Below are 25406 nucleotides of genomic sequence, written 5' to 3'. Positions count from 1 at the left end.
TTCTTTTTATACAACACATTTTGCCAATCTCCACCCCTCGCTTCAACTGTTACAAATTCAAGTATACCAAACTTAAAGCATGTAAAGTTGGTACATAAAATACTATGCTTGTATAATGCATTGGTATCTTTCTTGTTTTTAATATCATAAAGATGTTCATATATCCTGGTCTTGAACATTCTCTCTGTCTTCCTTATATAAAAGGAAGAACAGGTACTACACCTAGCTATATACACTAGTTTGCTAGAACAACAATTGCCACTTTTTAAAAAAACACGACTTTTATTTTGATTATCAAGGGCAATAGAGCTATTTTGCAGTATATAGGAGCAATAGGAGCACCTACCACAAGGTTTATTTCCACATCTTTTGTCCTGTCTGTTGTTGGAAACATGACCTGTCTCCAACAAGGACTTCATATTAAGTCCTACCTTTGTGGAAAATATGGGTTTATCACCCAATATACGGAATATCTCAGTATTTGTTTTAAAGATGTTCCAGTTTTTTGACAAAATTCCTTTGATCTGAGAATACAAAGGACTATATTGCACTACACAAGCCTGTTGGAAATTAGGTTGATCCTATCATTAGGTTCATTATTTAATCTGTCACCACCAGTACCTAATAATGGTATATATGTGTCACCCCATTTATTAAGAACATCTGCAAGTATAGGGTCAATAAAATGTCCTGGATACCCTCTCTCTAGAAACATATCCCTTAGATTTCTAAACTCTGTTATCACATCATTTTTCATAGTTGTCATCCTAGCTATTCTTATAGCCTGGCCCTTTATAATGCTTTTTTTCTGATTAATTGGGTGATGACTAGTATAATGCAAATAACTATTGCAAAAAAGCAGCAAAAAGTTATTAGCATGTCCTAAGAAAAGTGATTCTTATGAAGATGGTGCATTATATCACGGCATATGTCAGAATGCTTACACACATCTGAATGTTGGATTTTGCTATAAAAATGCTAAATTCTACTTGGTGGAGAAGTAATACAAACCACTGATGCCATCAGTGAGGATCTTCAATGTGATATGATTTTTTTTTCAATATATGGGTTGGTCACATGAAAAGTCACCATACAGTATTCCTGTCCCTTTCAAAATTGCTCTTACTAAAATAATCTCCAACAGAAAATTCCCAAGGTCTGTTTTTAGAATATTTATCCTGTTATCTTCATATACTCTTTCTTTTACCTTAGTGTTTCACAATTCCTAGTCTGCCTACTTTTTTCAATTTTCTGTCTCCATATTTTTATGCAACTCTTCTCCCTTGGTAGAATCATCAAGACTGGGCTATAACTTTTCAAAATGCTGTACTATAGGAAAAAGGATACCATGCATTTAAGGTGACTGTCATTGCATTATGTGAAAGACTTTCTTCTTACCTAAGAATATTTGCCACTAGCTAAACATAGGGAACACTGTATGTATCTGTCTCTCCATTTTCCCTGAGGCAAAATGACACACCATAACCAGAGATAATGTTAGACAGAAAACTGTAATCATAAACCACATTTGGAGGAAACTTGTTATTAACTGGAATACTATAACCTCCTTCTCCCAGGTGCACAGATCCATTCCAGAAATTAAGCATGAGATATGATATCAGTCATTCTAATGACATATATTGTAAAGAATTTTTCTGGCAGTAAAGACACACAGAAAAACACAAACACCACAGAAGGATGACTATATGGATGAAGGCAGAGTGCACCATGTCTTATAACCCATCAATCCCTATAAGAAGCTGAATGTGATTTGTAGCTTACCGCACAACCATGCGGACAGGATACATGCCTATTCCAAGTCGCTTCTCCTCTGGAATGACAAAGGAGATACGCCCACTGTTGTTAGTTAACTCTGTTCCAAAATGGATCCACTTTCCTCCTGGTGGCTGGCTCATTACATAGATATCAACCTTAAGCAAAGAACAATTAAACTTTATTATGGCTGAAAAAAATGTCTTCTGCTTGTTCCAATGACATATTTCTCTTCCAAGCACATTTAGATTTAGATGTGATTGAGTGTGTGCGTGCACATGCGTGGTTTTGTGTGTGTGTGTGTGTGTGTGTGTGTGTGTGTGTGTGTGTGTGTGTGTGTGTGTGTGTGTGTGTGTGTAGTTGCCTATAATGCACATATCCCTGCAAGTATCAATGTAACATCTCCACTGTATAATTCTTAATACTGAGGACTCATTGCACTGCCCATGTACAGCATGCAGGCCTGAAATACTGTTAGCTACAATGTTTAGTGTCTGATTCCCTCTCTGGCTTGTTACAGTTCTGTTGAATTGTCTGTAAGTGAATTATTTTGTTCTTTAGCTAATGCAGTCCTTAAATTCTGTATATCACAGAGCCTTTGATTTGTTGTTGCCCATTTTTGTCTGCCTGGCTTAAGAATACTTCTGTGCTTACATTTCTAAACACAAAGAAATCAAACTACTGAGTATCTGTACACCAGAAAAGTAAGTGACTACATTGTACTTGATTTACACTAATATTTAGGCAGAATCATTGTTAAAGCATTTTGTTTTAAGTGCATTATTTTGTGCTTTAATGCAACAGCTTTCAGACCTGAAATATTGTGGGCTACAAGGTTTAGTGCCCGATTCCATCTCTGGCTTGTTACAGTTCTGCTCAACCTTCCTATCATTTGCCTGTTGTGAATTTAAAAGCCAGTATCCCTGTTTTCCTCCTCTTGTGGTAATCTGACTACCATGTCCTCCCCACCTTCATTCCTATTCTCACATGTGTAAACTATTTAAGTACTGTTTCCTTCCACTGTTTCCCATGAATCCATAATACTGACTGCCCACCTAGCTAGCCAGTATTTCTCTTTAGTTAACCTCTCTTATTACAAATAGTCTCTGGAAACTCCTCCCATTCTCATCTAATCTGCTTATACTGCTGGGAACTAGTAGATCTAACTAGAAGGTTCCTCCCCTTACACTGCTAAAGTTCAAGTTGCCTTTCTACTACATGCCTCCCTGCTTAGTACACAGTGCACTACCTAGAAAGCTATCCTTTTTTTCCATATTTATTTTAAAATCTGCTCATTCAAATGTTCTGGTACATATACCCTTCCTACAAATTCCCTTCATTAGCACTCATTTAATTTCCCTTTTCTAATATATATATATATATATATATATATATATATATATATATATATATATGCATTTATTGTGATCTGAGAGCAAATTACTTTGGTTTAAACTCTAGAGAGAGTAGAGGAAGAGCTAAGCTCTTTCTAGGCCTCTGTTTGCTTGTTGAACCTTGAATTGTGCTGTTTTACTATTGGCCAATGGCCTTACCTGAGTTTTTTTTCACTGTTATCATAGGTTGCCTGTGTTGCAAGGCACTACCTCTTGGTCAGCCATTTAACCATGCACTGTAGAGATGCAGGCGATTAGAACAGTAACTTCCTCTATATAACCTACTCCAGAAATTATGAGTGTATTTAATAATAGCTGTGTAAAGTGGCTAGTTCATCTTCATGAGTAGGCTCCTAATCTCTTAGGTATTATTTCCCCACCAGTCTACAGCACTAGGCAATTGGAACCACGGATCTGCACTTTCCAACTGTCTCTGTAGCCAGCTTGGTTAAAATGGGCATCCTAAAGCAATACAGCAATTGTCTCATGTTCGTTGTCAATCACCTATTACTTAAACAATATTATCACAGTGTATGAGAGATGTAGCTATATAGTTATTGGAGATAAAGCTCTCACAAAGAGCCACTACAAATAAAAAGGTTGTTAGTACTACACTAAACCTATCTCAAACAAGTCAGACCAAACACAGACTTACATGCCTTGGGGTTCTTGGAAATAGCATACCTAAATCACCAGAGGCCTCCAAGGAGCAAGTACCCTCAGCAACCTCACAAACACACATCACAGGCAGCACCCGCCATGAAACATACATCTATGAGTCACACAGACTTAGACAAAAAGCCCATAAGGTAACTCACCAAGCATACCAAAAAGCCACAGTGAGACATACCAATGCACCACTCAGCAACTGTGCAAAGAGAGGGTCATGGTCAGTTGCCTATCAGGGGACAGGATTTGCCACATCACACAAGCATTCAAGTCTCTGCACAACAAGTAAGTGTATGACACAGTCATTGTAAATGTGGGTGCAAATGACTTGGGATGTACCTCTCTGGACTGTATGGACAGAGACACTATAGAGCTCTTTGAATATGAGTCTAAGGCAGGTATGAACTACCCTCACAAAAGTGATGGCACAATTTGATCAAAAAATAATTGACTTCAACAATTGTCCTAGATTTTGGTGTCATTCTAAGAGAGTACAACATATTTCTATCAGTCTGAGATGAGATGGTAGATAGCCCAAACTGCTTTGCCAAGGATGGCCTGCATCTTTCCCTCAAGGTTTCCATATATTGGCTAAAACCTTGTCCACCCCCATTGTGCATTTTTTTAGGCAAAATCAGTTTTCTAAAACTTCAAAAATAACTAAACAGAATCAGGATAACATTAATGTATCACTGCTTGATGTTAGTAGCCTTAACAAAAAAAAAATCTAATCCAAAAAGTACTACTTAATGTTGAAAATATAGATATATGCATCAGCACTGGTTCAGTACCAGTGAAAGCACTCCATCAATGGTGGGCTTCAATGCCTATTACTCATATAGGCCCACCATATTAGAAGTAGGCACTAAAGGAGGAGGTGTCTCTATATTCTTAAAAAAATATCACTTCTGGTCTCATTAGATAGGATAACAACTTGGAACTCCTCCATATCTCCCTCACTATAAATAAAACAATTTATCGCATTATAGCTAACTACAGGACCCTCTCTATATCCCCCATGGGCCATGCCTCCTACATAACCAATATGGAGTCCCTACATATAAAGCCAAACACCATTCTTGTAGGAGACATCAACTATCCCACCATCAGCTGGGAGACTTGTACATCTTCAAACATGTATGCCCAGACATTTCTGGACTTCATAAATACAAACTTCGTGTACCAGTTAGTCCACACACCAGCCAGAGAAGATAAAATCCTGGACTTAGTTCTTACCAGTATTGGACAGTTCTGTTTCCCACCTGCTGTAACCTCCTCCCTGGTTAAATCAAACCACAAGTCAGCCACATTCATCTTAAGACCAAAGCCAGGGGCATTCTCCACTACCTCAGTATTCAGAAACTATTCATAGATTTATCTGCCAAAACTTAGTGATGACCTGACTAAATTCAAAAATCCCTTCCATCTCAATGATCCCACTGCTTGTACGAAATCCTTTACTACCAAGTTTTATGCACATGTAAATATATATCTTCCTCAAAAATAAAAGTAATGCAAAATTCAAAAACAAACCCCTATGTTGGAACAGCAATATAAACAGGCTCCATAACAAAAGAAAAAAATCATTGCACTCAAAAGTAAATCTAACTATCATGAGGTCAAAATGCTTTTGCTAAACTAAACAAGGCACTCCAAATCCTGATCAAATCAACCAAAGCCATATATTAGGTAAAATAGCCACTCAGATGAAATATAACTACAGAGCCTTCTTTAATTGTTAGAAATCTCAGAAACAATGGCCAACACTGTGCAGAGTTAATAGTAAATGATATCACATACTCAGACATCTACGAGCAGACACATTTAGCTCCAACTTCACCTCTCCCATCCCCACCAATATTCTCAGAGTGAATATTCACATCTACCCTCCCTCATCAAACTTCATAAGAACAAGTTTGCAAGGCACTATCTAAGGCCAATTGCACTATGTCTATAGATATGGATAACATATTAGACTGCCTACTGGCTAGCCTGAAACATGAATTGTCAGATGTCCTGCAGAAGCTATTCAACATTAGCCTTAAAACTTTATGCATTTGACTCACTAAATTGGAATTTTCTCTTTAAAATTCTTGAACTATATAAGTTTCCCATCCAATTTATTTCTTTTATTAAACATATTTATAATAATAATTTAGTTTATCTAAAATTAGGTCCATTTGTTTCTGAATCTGTTGAAATAACTAAAGGTACTAGACAAGGATGCCCAATGTCCCCAATTTTATTTGCTCTAGCAATAGAACCTTTCTCTTTGACAATACAATATAATCCTAAAATTAAAGGACTTAATATAATTAATAATTAATAAATTTGATTCTAAGATAATGTTATTTGCAGATGATATTCTACTTACTTTAAAAAATTCAGAAGAGTCTTTGCAAGAATTAGATCTATTAATTACATTTTGTTATTTATTTCAGGATTAAAAATTAGTAGTTCTAAGTCTAAACATATACTTTTAAATAATAAAAAAGTAATGATAATAGTAAATTGAATACAAAGGAAATTATTGGGAAACGGGTCCCTTCTTTAAAATATCTAGGTGATGAAATTTGTGAAAATCTTGATTTAACTCTAAATAGTAATTATAATAACATTGTTAAAATAATAAAAGATCTTACAGAAAAATTGAATAATTTACATTTAAATTTTGAAGAGAGATTACAATTAATTAAAATCATTTTGTTATCCAAAATAAATTATATTGCTTTATCTATCCCTATACTACCCAATAAAATATTTTAAAAGCAATAAGTAACATTTTATTAAAATTCTTATGGCACCCAAAAAAATAGAATAGCCTTATCAAATCATATTAGACTATGGGAGTCAGCAGGAATAACTTTTCCAAATATAAAGTCATATATTAAAGCTTCTAATCTTAAAATAATTTTAAATTGGATTAATTCAAACTACTCTTCAGCTTGGAAATCCTTACAGGCAATCATTATACTAAATGAAAATAAATTAATAAAACAATTACAATTTAATGATCTAAGTAATAAGATTTGGTATGCACTTTGTATTAATTTACAGTATAATACTACTAAACTCACTAATTCAAATTATATAAACTCTATTTATAATACTTTTAGAAGTTTTGTTAATAATAATATTGATATTAAATTGTGGATACAGTTACTATATCCTTTCAAAGTTACAAAAAACTTCTTCAATTATATTAATATGGATATTCTTAGTATATGGGAAGAGAAAACTTTTACTTGTTGGTATTATTGCACAATCAATTTAGTTACCCTGGATGCACATAATTTAATCAAAAATTTTAATTTACCTAAAACAGATTGGTTAGCCCTTAATAGTTTAATCCCATTCACTCAAGACTTATGCAGATCAATAGAAACTTCTTCCTTTAATTCTTTGCCCAAATGTATAACTCTTATACATGGAACATTACAAGGAGAATACACTTGGGAAAATTTAATATCAAAACTTTATAAAATTATTATTAATTATAAATCTATCCCTAATCAGAAATTTTGGGACTTTATTACTAAGGATTTTATGTTGTCTCTAACATCCGATAATAATGCTAATCTTTTACTTTCTATTAAATTAACTTCTAATTTGCAGGTTTGGAAGATTTTTTCCTGGAAATTTTTACATAGAGCCTTTTACTCTCCTTATAAAATTCCTAATTTTAATCTCTCTAAGGAAGTAAAATGTTGGAGATATTCAATAGTTTGTAAAGCTGATTGGTCTTATATTTTTTATGAATGTTCTCATATAAGGACATTTTGGGATGATATTGCTAAATTTCTTCAAGCTATTTTCAGTGATTCTTTCATGTTATCAAAATCTTTGATTTTTTTGAATGTAACGGATTTTGTTATACTGAATAATAATAATAAATATATTCTTTGGTCAATAATGGCAGTTGCCAGAAAGTGTATTACGAGAAAATGGAAATCACCTTCCGTTCCAACCTTTGAAGACTTCTTGACTTTGTTGGATAAAGTAGCATCAATAGAAATACAAGCTAAAGAATTAAGAATTTTTCCCAAAAATGGTCTAATAATCCTTGGAAGAAGGTTATATCCCTTATTAAGACAATAAATTCAGATCTACCCTCAATCAACTGACTACTTGGAATTTGGACTGTTGAATCTTATATGTCTTTCTTTATATATGTTTGCAATTTACTACTTTCTAATTTATTGTTTGAGGCCTCTGTAAATTTTGTATATAGTTTTACCATATTTTGTTTTTCAATCATAAATGTAAATTCAAAATGTTTTCATATTCTCTTTATTGAAAAATAATAAAAAATCTTTGAACAAAAAAAAAAAAAAAACTTTGTGCCAGATGAATGGAGGAGAGCAACAGTATTTCCTTTCACAAAGGTGGGGCTACAACAGACCTGGGTAATTACAGACTCATGCGCCTGACCAGCTTCATCTGTAAAGCTATAAAAGATCATTATGGAACTAATAAATATGGAAATAGGTGACTTACAGACTTTTGACCCAACCCAGTTCAAATCTGTCAAGGTGAGGGCAGGTCTTGCCTACTTAACCTGGTTGATTTCTTTGAAAAAGTCACTGAGGCAAAAGACAAGGGCAAATCACTGCACACTGCCTATCTGGACCCTGCAAAGGTGTTCAACACCATCCCACTCTCAAGCATCATAGATAAACTTTCTCAGCTAAAACTGGCTCACAAATAAATGCAAGAAGTAAAGGTGACTGGCTCAGTCTCTTCCAACAGACATGTAACAAGTGGAGTGCCACAGACTTTAGTCCTTCAGCCACTTCTCTTTGCCATTTATTTCTCAGAAGTCAAAGCTCATGTTAAAGGATTGTGGCTGACCAAGTCTGCAGGTACCTGCAAACTTGGTGCCATCAAAAACTCCCCAGAGGACACCATGACCCTATAGGAGGTACTGTTCCAAACAAATAGGCCAAAACCATGGATTAAAATAAAATGTCAAGAAATATATAATTCTATCCCTCAGCAAGCATGACTCCTTTTTCATCACACTGCTCATATTGAAGATTATGGCATCCACATTCAAGGATGTCATTGATCCTCTGTACTCTGCATTCATTAGGCCTATTATTGATTATAATGCCCCTTTCAGTATGTTCCTGTTGAAACACGTGCCACAGCTGGACTGACCACAACATATCCTCATTAATATAATCAAGGGCCTAAAGCATAAAAACGATGATGACCATCTCAAAGCCTTGTCTCTCTCTCTCTCTTCTCAGTATCATACAGGCTACTGAGAGACAATCTCTGCCTCACATATAGAGCCTCAATTGATCCTATTCTGTTAGATCTGTTACACATTTGGAAGTCCAGTGGTATTAGAAACACCCACACAAGGCACCTCAGTTGCCTTTACAAGATCAACAGAACATGTTGAAGGGACAGGTATGTATCTCAGAGAATATCACTTCTGTGGAGATGTCTTCCCCTCCACATAAAGCAGAGTACTTTTTTTACTTTCTTCATATGCAACTAGACTGAATGGATAGGTAACTGCAAATACACATATGGTTTAGCAATGACCCTCATGGACAGAGGAAACATGCTAGCTTTACTTTTTATTCCATAAAACCTAGAATTCTTTTCATTAGCTTTACTGACAATGGTTATCGGCCTGATTGGAACACCTCTGGCAAGATCTACTAAGACATCTTCTTTCTCCACTTACTCAGTCCTTTGGAGATTCTCCTTATTACTGTGCTACTGTAACACAGTCTGATCGACAGTACCAAGTGGTGGTACCTTTAGTGCATTTCCCATCTCCATCCACAAATCTGAAGACATTTTTCTGATCACAGTGTCTACTCATCTTGGGCGAATAAATATGCTTTGTCTGTAATTATGCACAGGTTCATTTGAGAGATAAGATGCTATTAAATTGTTGCAGAGTCCTGTCTATACCGCTGGCAGTTACACGTTCCTGGTGTTTGCTCTTAAGCTTACACCTGGTATACAGTTAGTACAGTAAACGCACTCCTTAACGTCGCCCTTACAACATTTACACTGATGGTAGTCTCAGCTATGGAGCCACAACTCCCCTCTTTACAGATATTAATGTGCAGCCTACTGCAGTGCCCTTATTCTCTTCCCATAAGAGAGTTTAATTTTCGGTGCACTTTGCTGATAACAATCAGCTGTCCCTTCACCAGCTACTGAACTAGTGTTTTCATTTTCTCATCATATTCCATTGATTTTTATACACTGCAAAGACTACATTTAACTTACCGAGAACATTTCAGGCAGTACTAAATTTGCATTCTTCTCCTTGATTCCACTGCCCCTTCTTTACCCTGTTAATACCATCTACTGGAACCAATAGGATACTTAAAAGCTTCACATATTCTTTTCTACTGTCCTGACTTTCTCCTTCTCTTAATATGCATCAGTTTTACACAGAAGCATAGATCATTTACTCTAGTTAGTAAGATGTTTACAGATCCTCTGCCTGCAATATAATAAAGCTATGTTTCCCTAGCAGGAATGTCTGTCACTCTCCATTTGAACAATATATGATAGCAGTGTTTGTCTTTTGCTTGTTCACAGTACTAAATGCCACTGAGTGATAGCTACCTGGCACCAGTCAAAAGCTTAAAATGAATGCTACTTTGCAAAATGTCAATCTTTGGCAAAAGACAGTAGTGAATTAAAAAAACTGCATATAAAAGGCAGTGAAGTTCTACAATTCATCAGTATTACCCTGTACAGGTATATTCTGTTTGAAGATATGAAAGTAAATTTGTAATTTTGTACATTAGATTATAAGACAGGAGATTTACCTTTTCCCCAGTGAGAGTCACAACATCCAGAGGACCATACATGAACCGACCACTCAGTACTTGTGCTCCACCTTCTAGAACTATTGCATCATTCGCTCTGTGATTTGCTGTCACATTCTGCAGGGGGGAAATAAATCACATGATTTCAGTTTATGTTGTTCAAGGTGGCTGTTGGACAGAAAGTACAAGAAGGCAATGAGTGCTCCAAAGAATATCAGTTAATCACAAAAGAGCACTATTACTTAACTAGTCACTTACAGAGCATGCAAAAATGTAACTTTTTTAATTTCTCCAAATGTTGGAAATGTGACTGATGAAACAAGTGGTAAATATGACCTTCAAAGTTGATGCCCTGTTAAAAATAGTTATTTGCACAACAAAACAGCCCTTCCCATTAAACATTTTTATTTAGTAAAAATAAAGGTTATGTACTCACCATAACAATGCATCTACGTTGTCTGGTTTTGTCCTTCCTCAACCAGTGGGTCTTGAATCAGAACTTGGGTCTTGAATCAGAACTTGGATCTGAGTTTGGCCTCTTCATTAGACTTTGGCTCTATAGTTCGAGCACCTCCCCTTACTCACAATTCTCTGTTCTTCTGAATGATCTCAGATCAAGTTTGACATCTAATCAGCCTACTAATTTATGTCAAAAGGATACCCAGCCATCAGCATATTCTAAATGAAGTTGTATATCAGCTACAGCAGAAAGAAGAAGAAGACTGAAGCTCATGCAGCAAAGCTCACAGGAAATACCCCTCAGGACACACTAGGAGCTCACATGAAAGGAACTTATAAAATTAGGAAGGAGGCTGAAGGGCGGGAAGTTGAAGAAGGGCAAAAACAGAAAGCACAGATGCATAGTTATGGCGAGTACTTAAATTTATACCTGATGTCTTTTTCATCCATTCTTCAACTGATGGGACAGAGTCCCCAGCTATAGAAACTTTGTGTGGTCCTCAAGGAAGGATATGCCAGAGTACAGAGGAGCCAAATGCTGCCCTATTCCAAGGTAAGTGATTCAATCCGTAATGAGTTACAAAGATATGAGCACTGGATCATGTAGCAGCCGCACAAGTGTCATCTATCGAAGCCCAAGACCAACAAGCAGTTGATATTGCCATAGATCTGGTGGAATGAGCCTTAGGAGGTTTGGGTAATGTTAATCCTTTATTCTTATAGACAAAAGAAATGCAGTCAGTGAACCATTTAGCTAAGATTACTTTAGATACTGCTTTGCCCAATTTAACTTTGGAAAAAGATACAAAATTGGTCTGATTTTTCAGAAATATCTGGTTCTGTGACTATAGAATCTAAGTTGTCTATGAGCATCCAACAGATGTAGTACATGTTCTCCCTGGTTGGAAAAACTCAGAAAGAAAATTGGCTCAGTTCATATCCAAAGGGACAGTTGGATCTGATTGCTTGGGTTTTGGCAGGGTTGAATCCAAAGAAGTAATTGGACTTGATTTTCTCTGGCAGAGCAGAACCCTAAGAAGAAGGAGAGAAACAATCAGAGGAATACTTCTTCTAATTTTAAGCTTTCTCAGCTGCATCTCCATTTGTAGACTCTGAGGATTTCTTGAATGAGGATGGAGCTCCAGATGAAGTGGAATAATTGGAGGGAAGAATTATTTTAGGATTAGTTTGTTTTTGTGCTCTTCTAGAGCTCCATGGTTAAATCCAGTATAAATACTGCAATTAGTGGTAAGATGACCTACCCTGAACCAGTAAACACACTTGGAGTGAGTATGTGAAGTAGGGATTTGTGGCCACATGAAGAGCACTTTTTGAAGCCAGTTAGTTTTGTCTGACATTATAATAAAGTACCACAACAAGAAAACCAAAACAACAACAAGAAATGTATATCAATCAAGGTGAATTACCAACAATGGTAATACTAATACCAGAGAGGTATATAACCGAAAGAAAAAGGATGTAACAACAATGGTAGGTGGAAAAAGTACCTAACAGGTACCAAGAAAGGCAAAGGGCACAATGTCCAAAGAATAGAGGAGAAGGAAATAAGTAACCTGAAAATTTTAAATCTACCCTTTTTTTATAATAAGGAATGGGGAGGAGTGAAAAGAAGAGAAAACCTTACCAAGATAAAAAGGAAATTACTTATCTGTCCCAAAAATTATTTGAGCTACTGGCAACTACGTCCAAATACTGAAGACATAAACAAGAACTGAGGTAATTCAGGAGAATAGAGGATTAAGGGTAAGGGGAGGGGCACAAGCTATAGGGCAAAAGTATAATGAAGTGGCCGAAGTCAGATCCAAGGTAGGATCTGACAGTCATCAGATGAGGAACAGATGACAAAGACATCAGATTATACATTTAACTATGGCAAAGAAAAAAGAAAGGAAAGCTGTAAATTCAACTTTTTATGACAGTTTCTCTTCATTGCCTGTTGCCCATTGTATCCTTGAATGTGACTGCCATCCATGCAGCCATCACAATCCTCTGCTTAGCCTAGTTACTGTTACCAATGCGAGCGCTCTGGGCATGTAGAAGTCTAACAATACTGAGCCCAAATGAATGTGCACTCCTGTACATGTCTGCATCCCAGTATGTAACACATGCAATATCTGGTGGGTACATATCCTCAACTCTTTTAGCTGCTTGTTGCACCACCAGCTCTCTGCTAGGTATGAGTCAGTACAAGTACAACTTTGAAATTCTTTAGGTGTTTCTTCTGTCATATGTAACTACAGTATTATCCAAAGAATTTCTTGTCCTTCTGCTATCAGCCCTTCATGCTTTTCTGGCAAATATGCTCTGTTCAGTGCATTTATTATGTGTAGTTTCTTGCCTCATCTGTATTTCACTTCATTCACTTTCAAATTAAGTAACATTCTCTGTAGTCTCTAAGGTACCTTGTACAAGGACTTTCTGAATACGCTTTACAATAATTTATACCTGTTTCCACCTGAGCTTCTTTGTCACAGACATATTAAAGAAAAAAAGGACCAACAGTGTTATTAATGGTAGCAGCAGCTTCCTCAGGAATGGACACAACATTCTGACTAAACAGAGAAGCCTTTCCTGTTCTCTATCTCAGGACAAGCAAGAGTGACTCTTTCTTGTCCCCTGAGGGGACCCGAGCAGCTTTAGAGGGCATGGCTAATTCATAGTCCATAGTAGCTGTAGGTACTACACCAGTGGGATCCGGGGTAAAAGATGAGTGGACTGAGGACTAAGCTATGACCACGGCAGAGTCACCCACCTGCATCTGAGGCAAATTACTAGCCTGTTGTGGTGGAAAAGGATACTTGCTTAACTTATACCTTTTGTGGCTGGAAGGAGGACTGACCATGGGACCGATAATTTGTTCCATGGTCAAGATGAAAAATGGTGCCTCTTTCCCATGGAAAACAAGCAGCAAAAGATGGCAATATATAAAGTCTTTAAAAGTCACTTTTAACACAAAACACAGTAAAAAGTATTTATAAACACTTTCCCTTCCCCCAAAAGTAAAATAAACACAATTTCTCCACAGCAAAAATGTTTTTAAATTACTTTAAACAACTTTTAAACTGACAGAAAAATGTGTGCTCCCATTTAAAAGTACAGTGAAATCCTCAAGACAGACTGTTAAAACATAGAGTCCTAATTTAAAAAATTACTTTCCTGTACTAAACAGTACAATAAAACAATATTTTAAAGTGGAAGGTTTCCCTGAAAGGAACTTATCTGCCCAGCAAAAGAACAGCACAAGCTTGAGATGACTAATGGTTTGTGTGTGTGTGTGTGTGTGTGTGTGTGTGTGTGTGTGTGTGTGTGTGTGTGTGTGTGTGTGTGTGTGTGTGTGTGGAACATACCTCTCAACTTCTTACAGCAAAAAATCTGGACAAAGCCATAAATAATGGGGGGACAAAGGCCCAAAATAGGGACGATTTTTAATTATTGTTCTTACAAACTTAGAAAGTTGATAGCATAGCAGGTTTTGCATTAGCATGAATTTTCTGAAGAGTATGAAGTCTGAAAGTCAAATGCCTGTCATTATTTTCTGACTTTATTATTTAATGACTTGCCAATGATTTGTCAGAAAACCACAATTTTTATGAAAAATGGACCAAAAATATGAGTCAAAAACCTGGACATTATGTGAAAATCTGTACAGTTGAGAGGTATGGCATGGAAGGTTTTCTGAAACTTTGGAAGCTGACCAGCTGTTTTATCCTTGCAGGATATAACCCATATAGCCAAAGATATTGCAGTAGTGATCAATATGATGAAGATCTCTGAGGTGCTGGAAACTTCATCCCCATAGCTGTGAGCATTTTGCCCACTTACTGACATGGCAGCAGCTTCTCTTTTACCTTTTGCCTGACCAAGGAGGATCTGTCAAAGGAAGCACTGATGAATGCCACTTTGAAAATATCCATAAAGCTGGTTAGGCAAAGGCAGGCCTGTTGTCAGCTGCACGGTCTGTCACATTATGAATCAAGTACATAGTGAGCAAAAAGATGGAATGTATGATGGCCATTTGGGTCTCATGCTGGGTCTTCAGACCACACACAGGCAACTCTTTCAGTGTATCTGCAGTTGTTTTTGGCCAGATCCCTCTTAAACCTGGTTGTATGCGCCATATAGTTCAAGGCCCTGGCCAAAAAGGTACCTGATGCATAGATGTGCTTTCCCAAGCCTACCCATCATGCTCGACTCTCTGTTTGGAGGCTGGGTAACTTGAGCATCCCTAGGGACATCCTACTTGGTGGTACTGGACACCACTGGAATTACTCCATATCTATCTTTGCTGAGACTATAGCACTCCATCTGGTTTGCAGAGTATGGGCTCAATCATATACAACTCCTTCCTGGCTTTACAGCACACCACATCTACTAACTTGTCTGGGGATTACATTTCCCAGGCCAATGGGGAAGAGGATTAATAAACTTCCTACAAGGCCTCTTCCTTCAGAGAGGCATGGTCAGTGGGCCAGGATCCCCTCTGTCTCATTACTTTCAGTATTTCACCAAATGTAGTGTCCTCTGAATCAAATTTGGGTGAAGCCTCCCCTTGGTCAAGATCTGTATCTGGGGTGGGAGACTCTGACGATGACTTGAGGTACTTCCTCTAACACTGCCTCTTCCTGTGGAGACTGGGACGAGAGTTGTCAGAACTCTCCTGGGAAGAAGGCACCCAGATCTTTGCAACATAGGCTTATCAGGTCCTCTGTCCATGAAGAACACAGAGGATGATCAACAGATCCAAGCCTCGATGGTATCTCAGGTTGGAATGTATATGACCTTGGAAGGAACCTTTATGCAGTCTCCTTAGAGTTAATAAGTCAATGGAAGCATTTGGGCCTAAATTACCTGGCACAAAAACAAAATGTCTCAGCATAAAAAATAAGCAGCCATGGTTCACTAAAGCCAAAATTAAAATTTATTAAAGATGATGGTCTGAGCAAAGCATAGACCTGTTTCAGCAAAACACCTTCCTCAGTAAAACCACCTACAGCACACACTGCTATAAATGTAGCAGCAGCAATATAGCACTGGTCTTTACATTTAAACATACTGACAGTCAGTATGTTTAAATGTAAAGACCAGTGCTATTTTGTTTGTCTGATGAAGGGTTGGAGAACCCGAAAGCGCTTACCAGTGTTTGGATTTGTCGTTGTTTTTATTAAAACAATTTATTTTACAGCCTTGTCTTGCCAATCTTTCTTTTCTAGTCTAAACAGAGAAGTTTCTTACACTGTTTTATTTTATGTTTACATTTACCGGACAGTTTTCACAATATGCACAGTGTGTGTTTATGGTTTATACAATATGCACAGAATGTACAAATTATTTTTATAACTCGCAGAGAATGTGTATATGATTTTCATGATATAGGTTCATAGGTGTGTACTAGGCTAATGGCTCTGGAGCCTTTACAAGTCTAGCTCATAGGATAACCCTGGCATCGTGCCACCCGACCTTAGTTGCCAGTGCCTCTGTCGAGTAGAGCCACTGGAGTGATCCCCATGGTTTGTTTGTGTCTTTCGGCTTTTCCCGGTTAGGGGTCGCCACAGCGGAACTCCGGACCGCTAATGATTGGTAGTGGATTTTTACGTACTGGGTTACCAGCCCTGACGCACAACCTTCAATGAAGACATGCCCCATTCACGTATGCCTCCACACAGAAGACTCTCTAGCTGAGAATCCAACGGGACAACATCTTGCTATGAGGCGACAATGCTACCGCAGCACCACCACCGCAGTGGAGTGATCCCCATGGTGAATTTTCTATTTCCCATCCACTCATCAAGATTTCTCTTGAAGAGGGCCAGTGAGGTGCTCTGTTTGACATGTATGGGAAGTCTATTCCATAGCATGGGCAGTCTCTGGGTTATGAACCTGTCCCTCCAGCATGTTTTGCTGATTGTGGTAATGAGGTAGAGGTCTCTGGTGCATGTAGTGCGGAGGGATTGGGATTTCTTTAGATGCAGCATTTCTAACAGCGCTGGGTCAGACATGACTTCATAAATCAAGCAGAGCTTGCCTCTAAGTAGGCGATATGAAACAAAGAATAGTTGGAGTTTTTTGAGTCTATCCATATAGGACAGGTGTTTAAGGTCTAGGATCCCCTTTGTGAGGTATTTTCAGCCTCTCCAGTTGTTGCAGGTGTCTAGTGAGGTACATACCAAATGGGGCATTGTACTCGATGATTGGCCTAATGAGGGAAGAGCAGAGGGAGACAATGACCACTTTCTTCCTGGATGCAAAACCTTTAGTAATGAGATGTGCCACATAGCAGGATTTTCTGACCACAGTGGCAATGTGGTGGTCAAAAGAGAGGTTGCTGTCAACCTGTGTTCCCAGATCTCTTATAACACCTTCTGTGTTCAGTGGACTACCATCAATGTGGTAATTCATGGGAACCAGTTTTTTCCCAAAGGGGATGACAACACACTTTTTGGCATTGAGCTTAAGGCCATGGTTCTGACACCAGTCGTTGGTCTCAGTGAGGCCTTTCTGTAGGATGTCAACATCACTTGGAGAGTTAATAATAGCTCCCAACTTGCAATCATCTGTGGACTTTGTCAGCCAGAGTCCCTTCATGTTGGCCTGGACTTCAGAGAAGTAGATACCAAACAGGACAGGACCCAGGACCGAACCCTGTGGGACTCCACTCATGACTGGTCAGCAGTCTGACTTGGAGTCAGCTACTTTCACACTGTGGGTTCTATCTGTGAGCCAGTTTGCAACCCATCTAGTGATATATGGGTTGATGCCTAGCTTAGTGAGATTTTCTATAATTCCTGAGTGGGGAATGATATCAAAGGCCTTGGCCAGATCAAGGTAGGCTATATGAACCACCTTGTTTTCATCCACAGCTCTGGTGACTGACTCAGAGAAGACAACCAGGTTGAGCAGTAATGATCTACCCTTCACAAAACCAAACTGTGTATGATCCAGAGTTTGGAGATTCCCTATATCCTTGTTTATTAGGTCTGTGATGATGTGTTTCATAGCTTTGCATATCAGACTCATCAGGCTAATGGGGCGATAGTTCCCAGGGTCTGTAATCACTCCTCCTTTGTGGAGCGGGATGACTGTAGCAGTGCGCTATTCAGTAGGGACAAAGCCTGAGGTGAGGCTGTGGTTGAACAGGGCATACAGGTGAGGTGCCAGTTCATTCTGTAGTTCATGTAGAACACAGCCAGGGATATTATCAGGTCCCATAGAAGCTGTATTCTTGGCCTTGGACAGTGCTGTTTTAACCTGTGCAGCAGTAATACTGGGTGCCTGGCAATCTGCTGGTATTGTGATTGGTCCTTTAGTGGGGGAGAGGGGTAAAGTTGGCACTGAATCTGTTGGCCAGTATATTGGCAATATCTGTTGGCTCAGTATAGCAGGTACTATTGTGCAGTAGCTCAGAGCAAATCTGGGTATTGCCGTGGAGATTCTTTACATAAATATAGAAGGCCTTGTGGTTGTCTTTACTATCTGCTGAAATCCTGTTTTCATAGCTAGCTTTAGAGGATTTGATGAGGGATCTCAACTTTTTGTTGAGGCAGATAAGGGAGTTTGTTCAGTCTTTGGACTTCACCTTATTCTGCATAAGTTTCCTCCTTCTGTTGTAGAGTTTGTTAATGGCAGGGGACCACCAGATTGGCTTCCTATTTTTGAAGGAGAGCATCTTGGTTCTGTTGGGTATGGTGAGATCCATGCATTTGTGTACGTGTTCGTACAGTGCATTGGTGCATGATTCGGCAGTCATGCAACTGTTCTCCATTTGCATTGGTGCCATGAAGTTAGCCACCTCTGTTTTTAGGAGCCCAAAGTTAGGTTTGGAGAAGTTTTTCATGATGGTTACCTTTGCAGCGGGTGGGGTGGTGGTGGGGGGTGGGAGGTGGGAGGGTTGTGTATTTCCAAGGTGATTAGTTTGTGGTCGATCTAACCAGGAAGGAGTTGACTTTTGGTGTAGAACAATGGTCGCCCATGTTAATAATGACCAGGTCAAGGATGTTGCTGCCTCTAGTGGAGGTAAGAATGAGCTGGTCCAGGGCATTGGAATTAATGAATTCCAGGAAACGTTGGGCAAGTGTATTGATACATGAGTAGTTTTCTCAGTTAATGGAGGGGTAGTTGAAGCTGCCCAGTATGAGAGTGTTAGGTTGGACCCTAATATTCTCCAGGGTACTTAGGAATGTGGAATGTGAGTCTTGGGACATGGTTGGGGACCTATAGCAGGCTACAACCTGAATCGCTGTCTTACCCAATGTGCTGCACCTGAAATATCTCTGATGTGTTATGTTGGGCTACCACTCTGGAAGTGTGCGCATCCTTTATGAATATGGAAACACCACCGCCTTTGGAGCTTCGGTCCAAGTTCTGGGGCCGAAATGTGTGGAATGAGTTATAACCTGGTAGTGCAGGGGTGCTTTCTGCTGCTTTAAACCAGGTCTCTGTTACAGCACAATGTACAACAAGTTCATATGTCCAAATGGCTTTATAGTAAACAGAATTTAGACATCAGTTTAAAGGGTAAAATAGCATGTCTTTTGTAACATGTTGCTTAAAATGTGTTGATAATACCTGAGAAAACATACAGTAAAGGTTATTTAATGAAGTTTAGAATATTGTAGACCAGGCTTCAATGGGTAAAATATCATAGAATATAAAAAAATAAAAGAATACTGACAGAGTGCTATAGATTTTATTTAGGGGAACCAACAGATGAAAAACACTTGATTTTAATACATATCAGGACAAAAAGAGGGAGATGTGTAATCTCAGCATGCTGCCATTTTATTCTGAACAATGAATGTCTTGCCTTAAACTGCTTTCATGCCTCTGAATTTAGTGAAAGACAGTAATAAGGAACCTCATAACAGAAGTAGGTCTGGAGGAAAGAAACCTTGAAAGTTCTTTTTCTGAAGAAAAACTCCTGGTTCTTCTCAGCTCCCAGCACTGAGCTAATAGTGCCTGATGACTCCTGCTGAGGAGGAGAAGATCATCAGGTCAGAGTAGTGATTGAAGAGGATCCCACTCAAGATTGGCGCAGTAGAAAGCCTTTGGGGGTTTAGCTGGAGACATCTCTTCTAAAATAGAAACATTAGTCTTTAGCCGTACACTTTTCTTTCCTCTTCTCAGGTCTTGACATTTTTGAAATGTTTTTGTCCTTATAGGTTCATAGTTTCATAGATTAGTACTAGGCTAACTACCCTTGTGGGTCATTTTAACCATAGCCATTTAACCCATGTGAGAATCAAACCCTGCACCTTGTGTTTGTAAGGCAAATATCTTAACCATCATGCCAACCTCCCTCTTCTGAGTCTCTTTTTCCATAGACTTCAACTTGGAATGGGGCAAACCATTAAGAACTAGTTTGTTTCTTCTATCCATGGGAGTACAGGAACTGAACTTTTGACAAATATTGAACTTGCTGTCCAGATGCCCCACACAACAAAATACCACACACACACATGCACACACACGCACACACACACACACACACACACACACACACACACACACACACACACACACACACACACACACACACACGATCATCATCATCATCATCATCATCATCAGGGTCCTGAGGGGGAATTTTATGGACATACTGTTTACACTTCTTAATCTCTGGCTTTGGTTGCTTTTCCATGTCTAGGCCAACAATGACCTACCACAATCCAGCAAAATAGTTAAGGACTAAGCATTTAAGCTACTCCCTACAAGTGTTAGAAAGAAACAAGTGCTAAAATGTAATAAGCAAAGAGACAGTTTTTTTTTTACTATTTTTTTAACAAAAATGAATGGAAAGGGAAGAAGGTGGGAAAGTCAGGGTTGAAAAAACAAACAAGAAACTGTTAGTGAGGAATAAGAAACTGTGCTAAGATATACCACAGAGATTAAATATAGCTCTTTTAGAAGGAAAAAAAAAAGTAAAGTAGGTACTTAGATTTTCTAACTCACAAGAAAATATCTCTAAACACTGAAACTGGTTTTGGAGATGCCAAAGCCGCAATGGTGGCAACAAGATTGGGTGTTTTCTCTTTAGAGCAAGTGCTTACAGGGCAGGGGAGGAGCTCGAACTTATGAGGAAACAAGAAAGTTGTTGCTGAAAAGAAGACTCTAAGGCAACTAGTCCAACCATTCCAGTGTTTGGACAGGACCAGGTTAAATGTGCTGTTATATTAAAATGCTTTTTACAGTTGTGCAAGTCCTGCTGTTATTTATCCAAGGATATTAATAACTTCAGATCTGGTATCACTGCTTTCCTTAGAGACAGGAATTGTCATAACAGCATACTGTATCACATTCCAGAGTTTGGATCCTGAACCCGTCTGTCTGACTACAGTAACATTATGAACCCAAACATTATTGATGACATTTGCTTTAATTTACAAAAGTCTCTTTTCTACATCTCCTGAAAGAGGTGGCTTAATTATTCTTTATAAAAAAGTTCTCACTGGACCACAGCTGTGTGAACATATATAAATCTCTCACTATTATTTTGATGAGGTTACTGAGGAAGTTGTAGCCTTTCAGGTGGATAACATCTTGATCAGTCATACACTGTATGAAACATTCCACTTAGGATCTGGCTGAGACTTGGCAAAGAGACAGCCCATCAGAAGTATAAACCATTTCCATCTTAAAAACGATAATGGACCAGAACCTTTCATTGTGATCATGGCAAGTTAATAGACTGCCTGTAAATGACATGTGGACTTGGAAGAGTCCTGAACTAGGTTAGTAGTCATCTGTAGGAAAACCTTTCAACACTAGTTTGTCAAGTCTTCTTCCTCTTTATTCCCTCATGTGAATTATGCTGTACCAGGGTCTGCTGTATAACTCAAGTTATTCATGGTTATCATATTTCTACCTAAAGAGACAATCAGTAGTATACATTGAACATACATATTTTTTGCCCTAGTCACATGACTTTCCCATCCATCCACCTTTTAATCCTGAAATCACAGAGACTGTCACGGTACTTAATATCTCCTCGGCCAATTTCTCCATCTGAATGGCCTTTAATTGCATGCATGTCTTCAAACACTGAGACTGATATTTTGTACTGATATTCATTTCCTGATCCTGGTACTACGGCTTATCAGTCCTTAAAAGGGATACATAATAGGGAAGGTTTGAAAATGTGGCTTTAGTAATAAACTGATATCTTCTGGGCAAGTTTCACAGAAGTTAAACAACAAGTAAGCACTTACCAAATAAACATCTCTGTAAGGGGGTCTTATCTAGTCACTTAACACCTAGGAGTTTATTCTGTTGTTATTTCCACTTCAGGCATTTTTTTCTCTTCTCTTCCGTTCTCTTCCCTTCCCTTCTCTTCTCTTCTCTTCCCTTCTCTTCTCTTCCCTTCTCCTCTCTTCTCTTCTCTTCCCTTCCCTTCTCTTCTCTTCTCTTCCCTTCTCCTCTCTTCTCTTCTCTTCTCTTCCCTTCTCTTCTCTTCTCTTCTCTTCCCTTCTCTTCTCTTCCCTTCTCTTCTCTTCTCTTTCTCTCTTCTCTTCCCTTCCCTTCTCTTCTCTTCTCTTCTCTTCTCTTCTCTTCTCTTCTCTTCTCTTCTCTTCTCTTCCCTTCTCTTCCCTTTTCTTCTCTTCCCTTCTCTTCTCTTCTCTTCTCTTCTCTTCTCTTCTCTTCTCTTCTCTTCTCTTCTCTTCTCTTCTCTTCTCTTCCCTTCTCTTCTCTTCTCTTCTCTTCCCTTCTCTTCTCTTCTCTTCTCTTCTCTTCCCTTCTCTTCTCTTCTCTCTTTTCTTCTCTTCCCTTCTCTTCTCTTCTCTTCTCTTCTCGTCTCTTCTCTTCTCTGCTCTTCTCTTCCCTTCTCTTCTCTGCTCTTCCCTTCCCTTCTCTTTTCTTCTCTTCACTTCTCTTCCCTTCTATTCTCTTCTCTTTCTCTCTTCTCTTCCCTTCTCTTCTCTTCTCTTCTCTTCTCTTCTCTTCTCTTCTCTTCTCTTCTCTTCTCTTCTCTTCTCTTCTCTTCTCTTCTCTTCTCCTCTCTTCTCTTCTCTTCCCTTCTCTTCTCTTCTCTTCTCTTCTCTTCCCTTCTATTCTCTTCTCTTTCTCCCTTCTCTTCCCTTCTCTTCTCTTCTCTTCCCTTCTCTTCTCTTCTCCTCTCTCTTCTCTTCCCTTCTCTTCTCTTCTCTTCTCTCCTCTTCTCTTCTCTTCCCTTCTTTTCTCTTCCCTTCCCTTCTCTTCTCTTCTCTTCTCTTCTCTTCTCTTCTCTTCTCTTCTCTTCCCTTCCCTTCCCTTCTCTTCTCTTCTCTTCTCTTCTCTTCTCTTCTCTTCTCTTCCTGCATTTTGGAGAGTGCAGAGCAAAACGCTGCTCATTGATCATCCCATGAGATTCACCCCAGGCTAGCAGAGGATATGTACCCCCCTGAGCTTGTCAGTTCATACCATCCACTAAATCAGCAAAAATGTATGAGGATACAAAGAACAACCACAACAGCATACAGGGATATGCAAACATACACATGCCTCACTTATATTGAACTCTAATTGCAGACAGTGAATGGAGGGGCTATCCAAGCACAGAGGTATGGCAGAAGGTTAATAAGTATCCACTGCAAAGTTCTTCCTCTCAATCAGCTGATATGGTGTGAGTACATGTCTACTATATCAGATAAAGGGAATTCTCTGTATTGGGTAAACTCTTGGGAAGAACTCCAATTAATAACATTAAACCTGCTGAGGGGTCAGAACAAGAAAAGGGAAATAAGGCAAAAGCTGACCTCTGTAACAAAGAAGTGCAAAAGACACCAGACTCCTGGAGTCATGTTTAAAGAACTAATGCTTGACGATGGTCTGAAATGCCAGCCAAGCTGATGTGGCATAAATGATTACAGTGAAGATATTCTTAAAATAAGCTCTGAAAGAAATGTATGTGGCAAAAATGATTACAGTGAAGATGTTCTTAAAATAAGCTCTGAAAAACTGCACTCCTAGTGGTACGGCTTTTGATAACAGCATATTCCACCTAGTAGTTGGCCACCTAATTGGAAAAAGAATACAGTTATTAATCCTTTTGCAAATGCTTTGCTTGGACAAAGCAAGTCCTTTCCTCACTGGAACAAAGGTGGCAAAATGAAAGATATATTTAATATAACTGTGAAAAACTGAAAGGCTGCCAGCCCAGCCAGATAGAATCTTGTAAATAATTCTATTTGATTTGTAAATATTAATGTAATTCACAGGCTGGTTTTACAAATGTAAAGTAGAACTATATGTTATGATTAAACTATATGTTGTACTGAGCTTCAAAAATTTAACCACAGTGCACTGTGCTGGAAGAAAGCTGATAAGTCAAGCATTGTATGACTGTTTGATCTCAAACCTGGAGCCGTGATGCCTGGATCAGAACATTCTTCCAGTTATTTTGAGACCAGAATTAACTACTAGATTTTACATATATAATGTCTTTTGTTGCTGTGGCTTCCTGGACAGGTGCAAGATCAAAGAACTGTTAAAATTCTGAGTTTCTGTTAGCCTGGGAAATTAAACCAGCGAAGTGTCAAGAATGATGTAATCTCTAATGAGTCAGCAGTGATGTATTATCAATTTAAGACTTTCTCAGAGAGAGAGAGAGAGAGAGAGAGAATCAGAGCATTTTGGATTTTGTCTGAACCTGAACACATCTACTCACCAGTACTCTGCATTTGTTCTGTATGTATGCAAGTTGTTTAGAGCATTGTTTCTCTTAGAAATAGATAGAAAATAGTAAGATTAGACTAGCTGTTTTCTATATTTATCTCAAGATTATTCTACAGTATTATTTTAAGCATTTTCCTTTGTCTGAACTCTTGACTAGCACTGTGTTGAATTGAAATTTGTCTTGTGTTTTTATTGTTTATTATTAAATATTTGTAAACCTTTCAAGTGTGGGTGTTTTGTTTAGAGATAATTTAAGCTCTAGAGTGCATGTATATAGTGATACTGTCCAAGCCACTCCAATAAGCTTTGCTGTTCGTCATACTTACTAATTGGATAATAAAAATATTGCACAGTAAAATTTGGACACCCTTTGGTCAGGGCCTTATTAGTAGCTGATATTAGTGGTTGGTGGCAGTGATTTCTACCTTATAGCCTGGGCAGAGAAGGGGGGATAGCTGGAGAACCTGTGCCAGCCTTCCCCAGGAGTGTCTGTGTATTTGTATATTAGTGGTTGGTGGCAGTGATTTCTACCTTATAGCCTGGGCAGAGAAGGGGGGATAGCTGGAGAACCTGTGCCAGCCTTCCCCAGGAGTGTCTGTGTATTTGTATATAACTTGTATCTTAAAGTGTGTGTGTG

The 25406-nt window shown here is 38.4% G+C and overlaps 1 protein-coding gene across 1 annotated transcript in view; it reads right to left on the bottom strand.

The window, feature by feature from the left end:
* The window catches only part of PITPNM1 (phosphatidylinositol transfer protein membrane associated 1), a 1523951-nt gene that overhangs the window by 229794 nt on the left and 1268751 nt on the right, over positions 1 to 25406 (bottom strand). The window contains exons 19-20 of the mRNA XM_044084149.1: positions 10646 to 10762; positions 1783 to 1931 (exon numbers count right to left, since the gene is read on the bottom strand). Coding sequence (XP_043940084.1) covers positions 1783 to 1931; positions 10646 to 10762 — 266 coding nt within the window. The remainder of the gene's footprint in view (positions 1 to 1782; positions 1932 to 10645; positions 10763 to 25406) is intronic.

Source organism: Protopterus annectens, chromosome 9.part0 (assembly GCF_019279795.1).
Source record: "Protopterus annectens isolate FY-2018-M chromosome 9.part0, PAN1.0, whole genome shotgun sequence".
In the NCBI taxonomy this organism is placed as follows: Eukaryota; Metazoa; Chordata; order Ceratodontiformes; family Protopteridae; genus Protopterus; species Protopterus annectens.
This window is presented reverse-complemented; position numbering and strand designations above follow the sequence as displayed.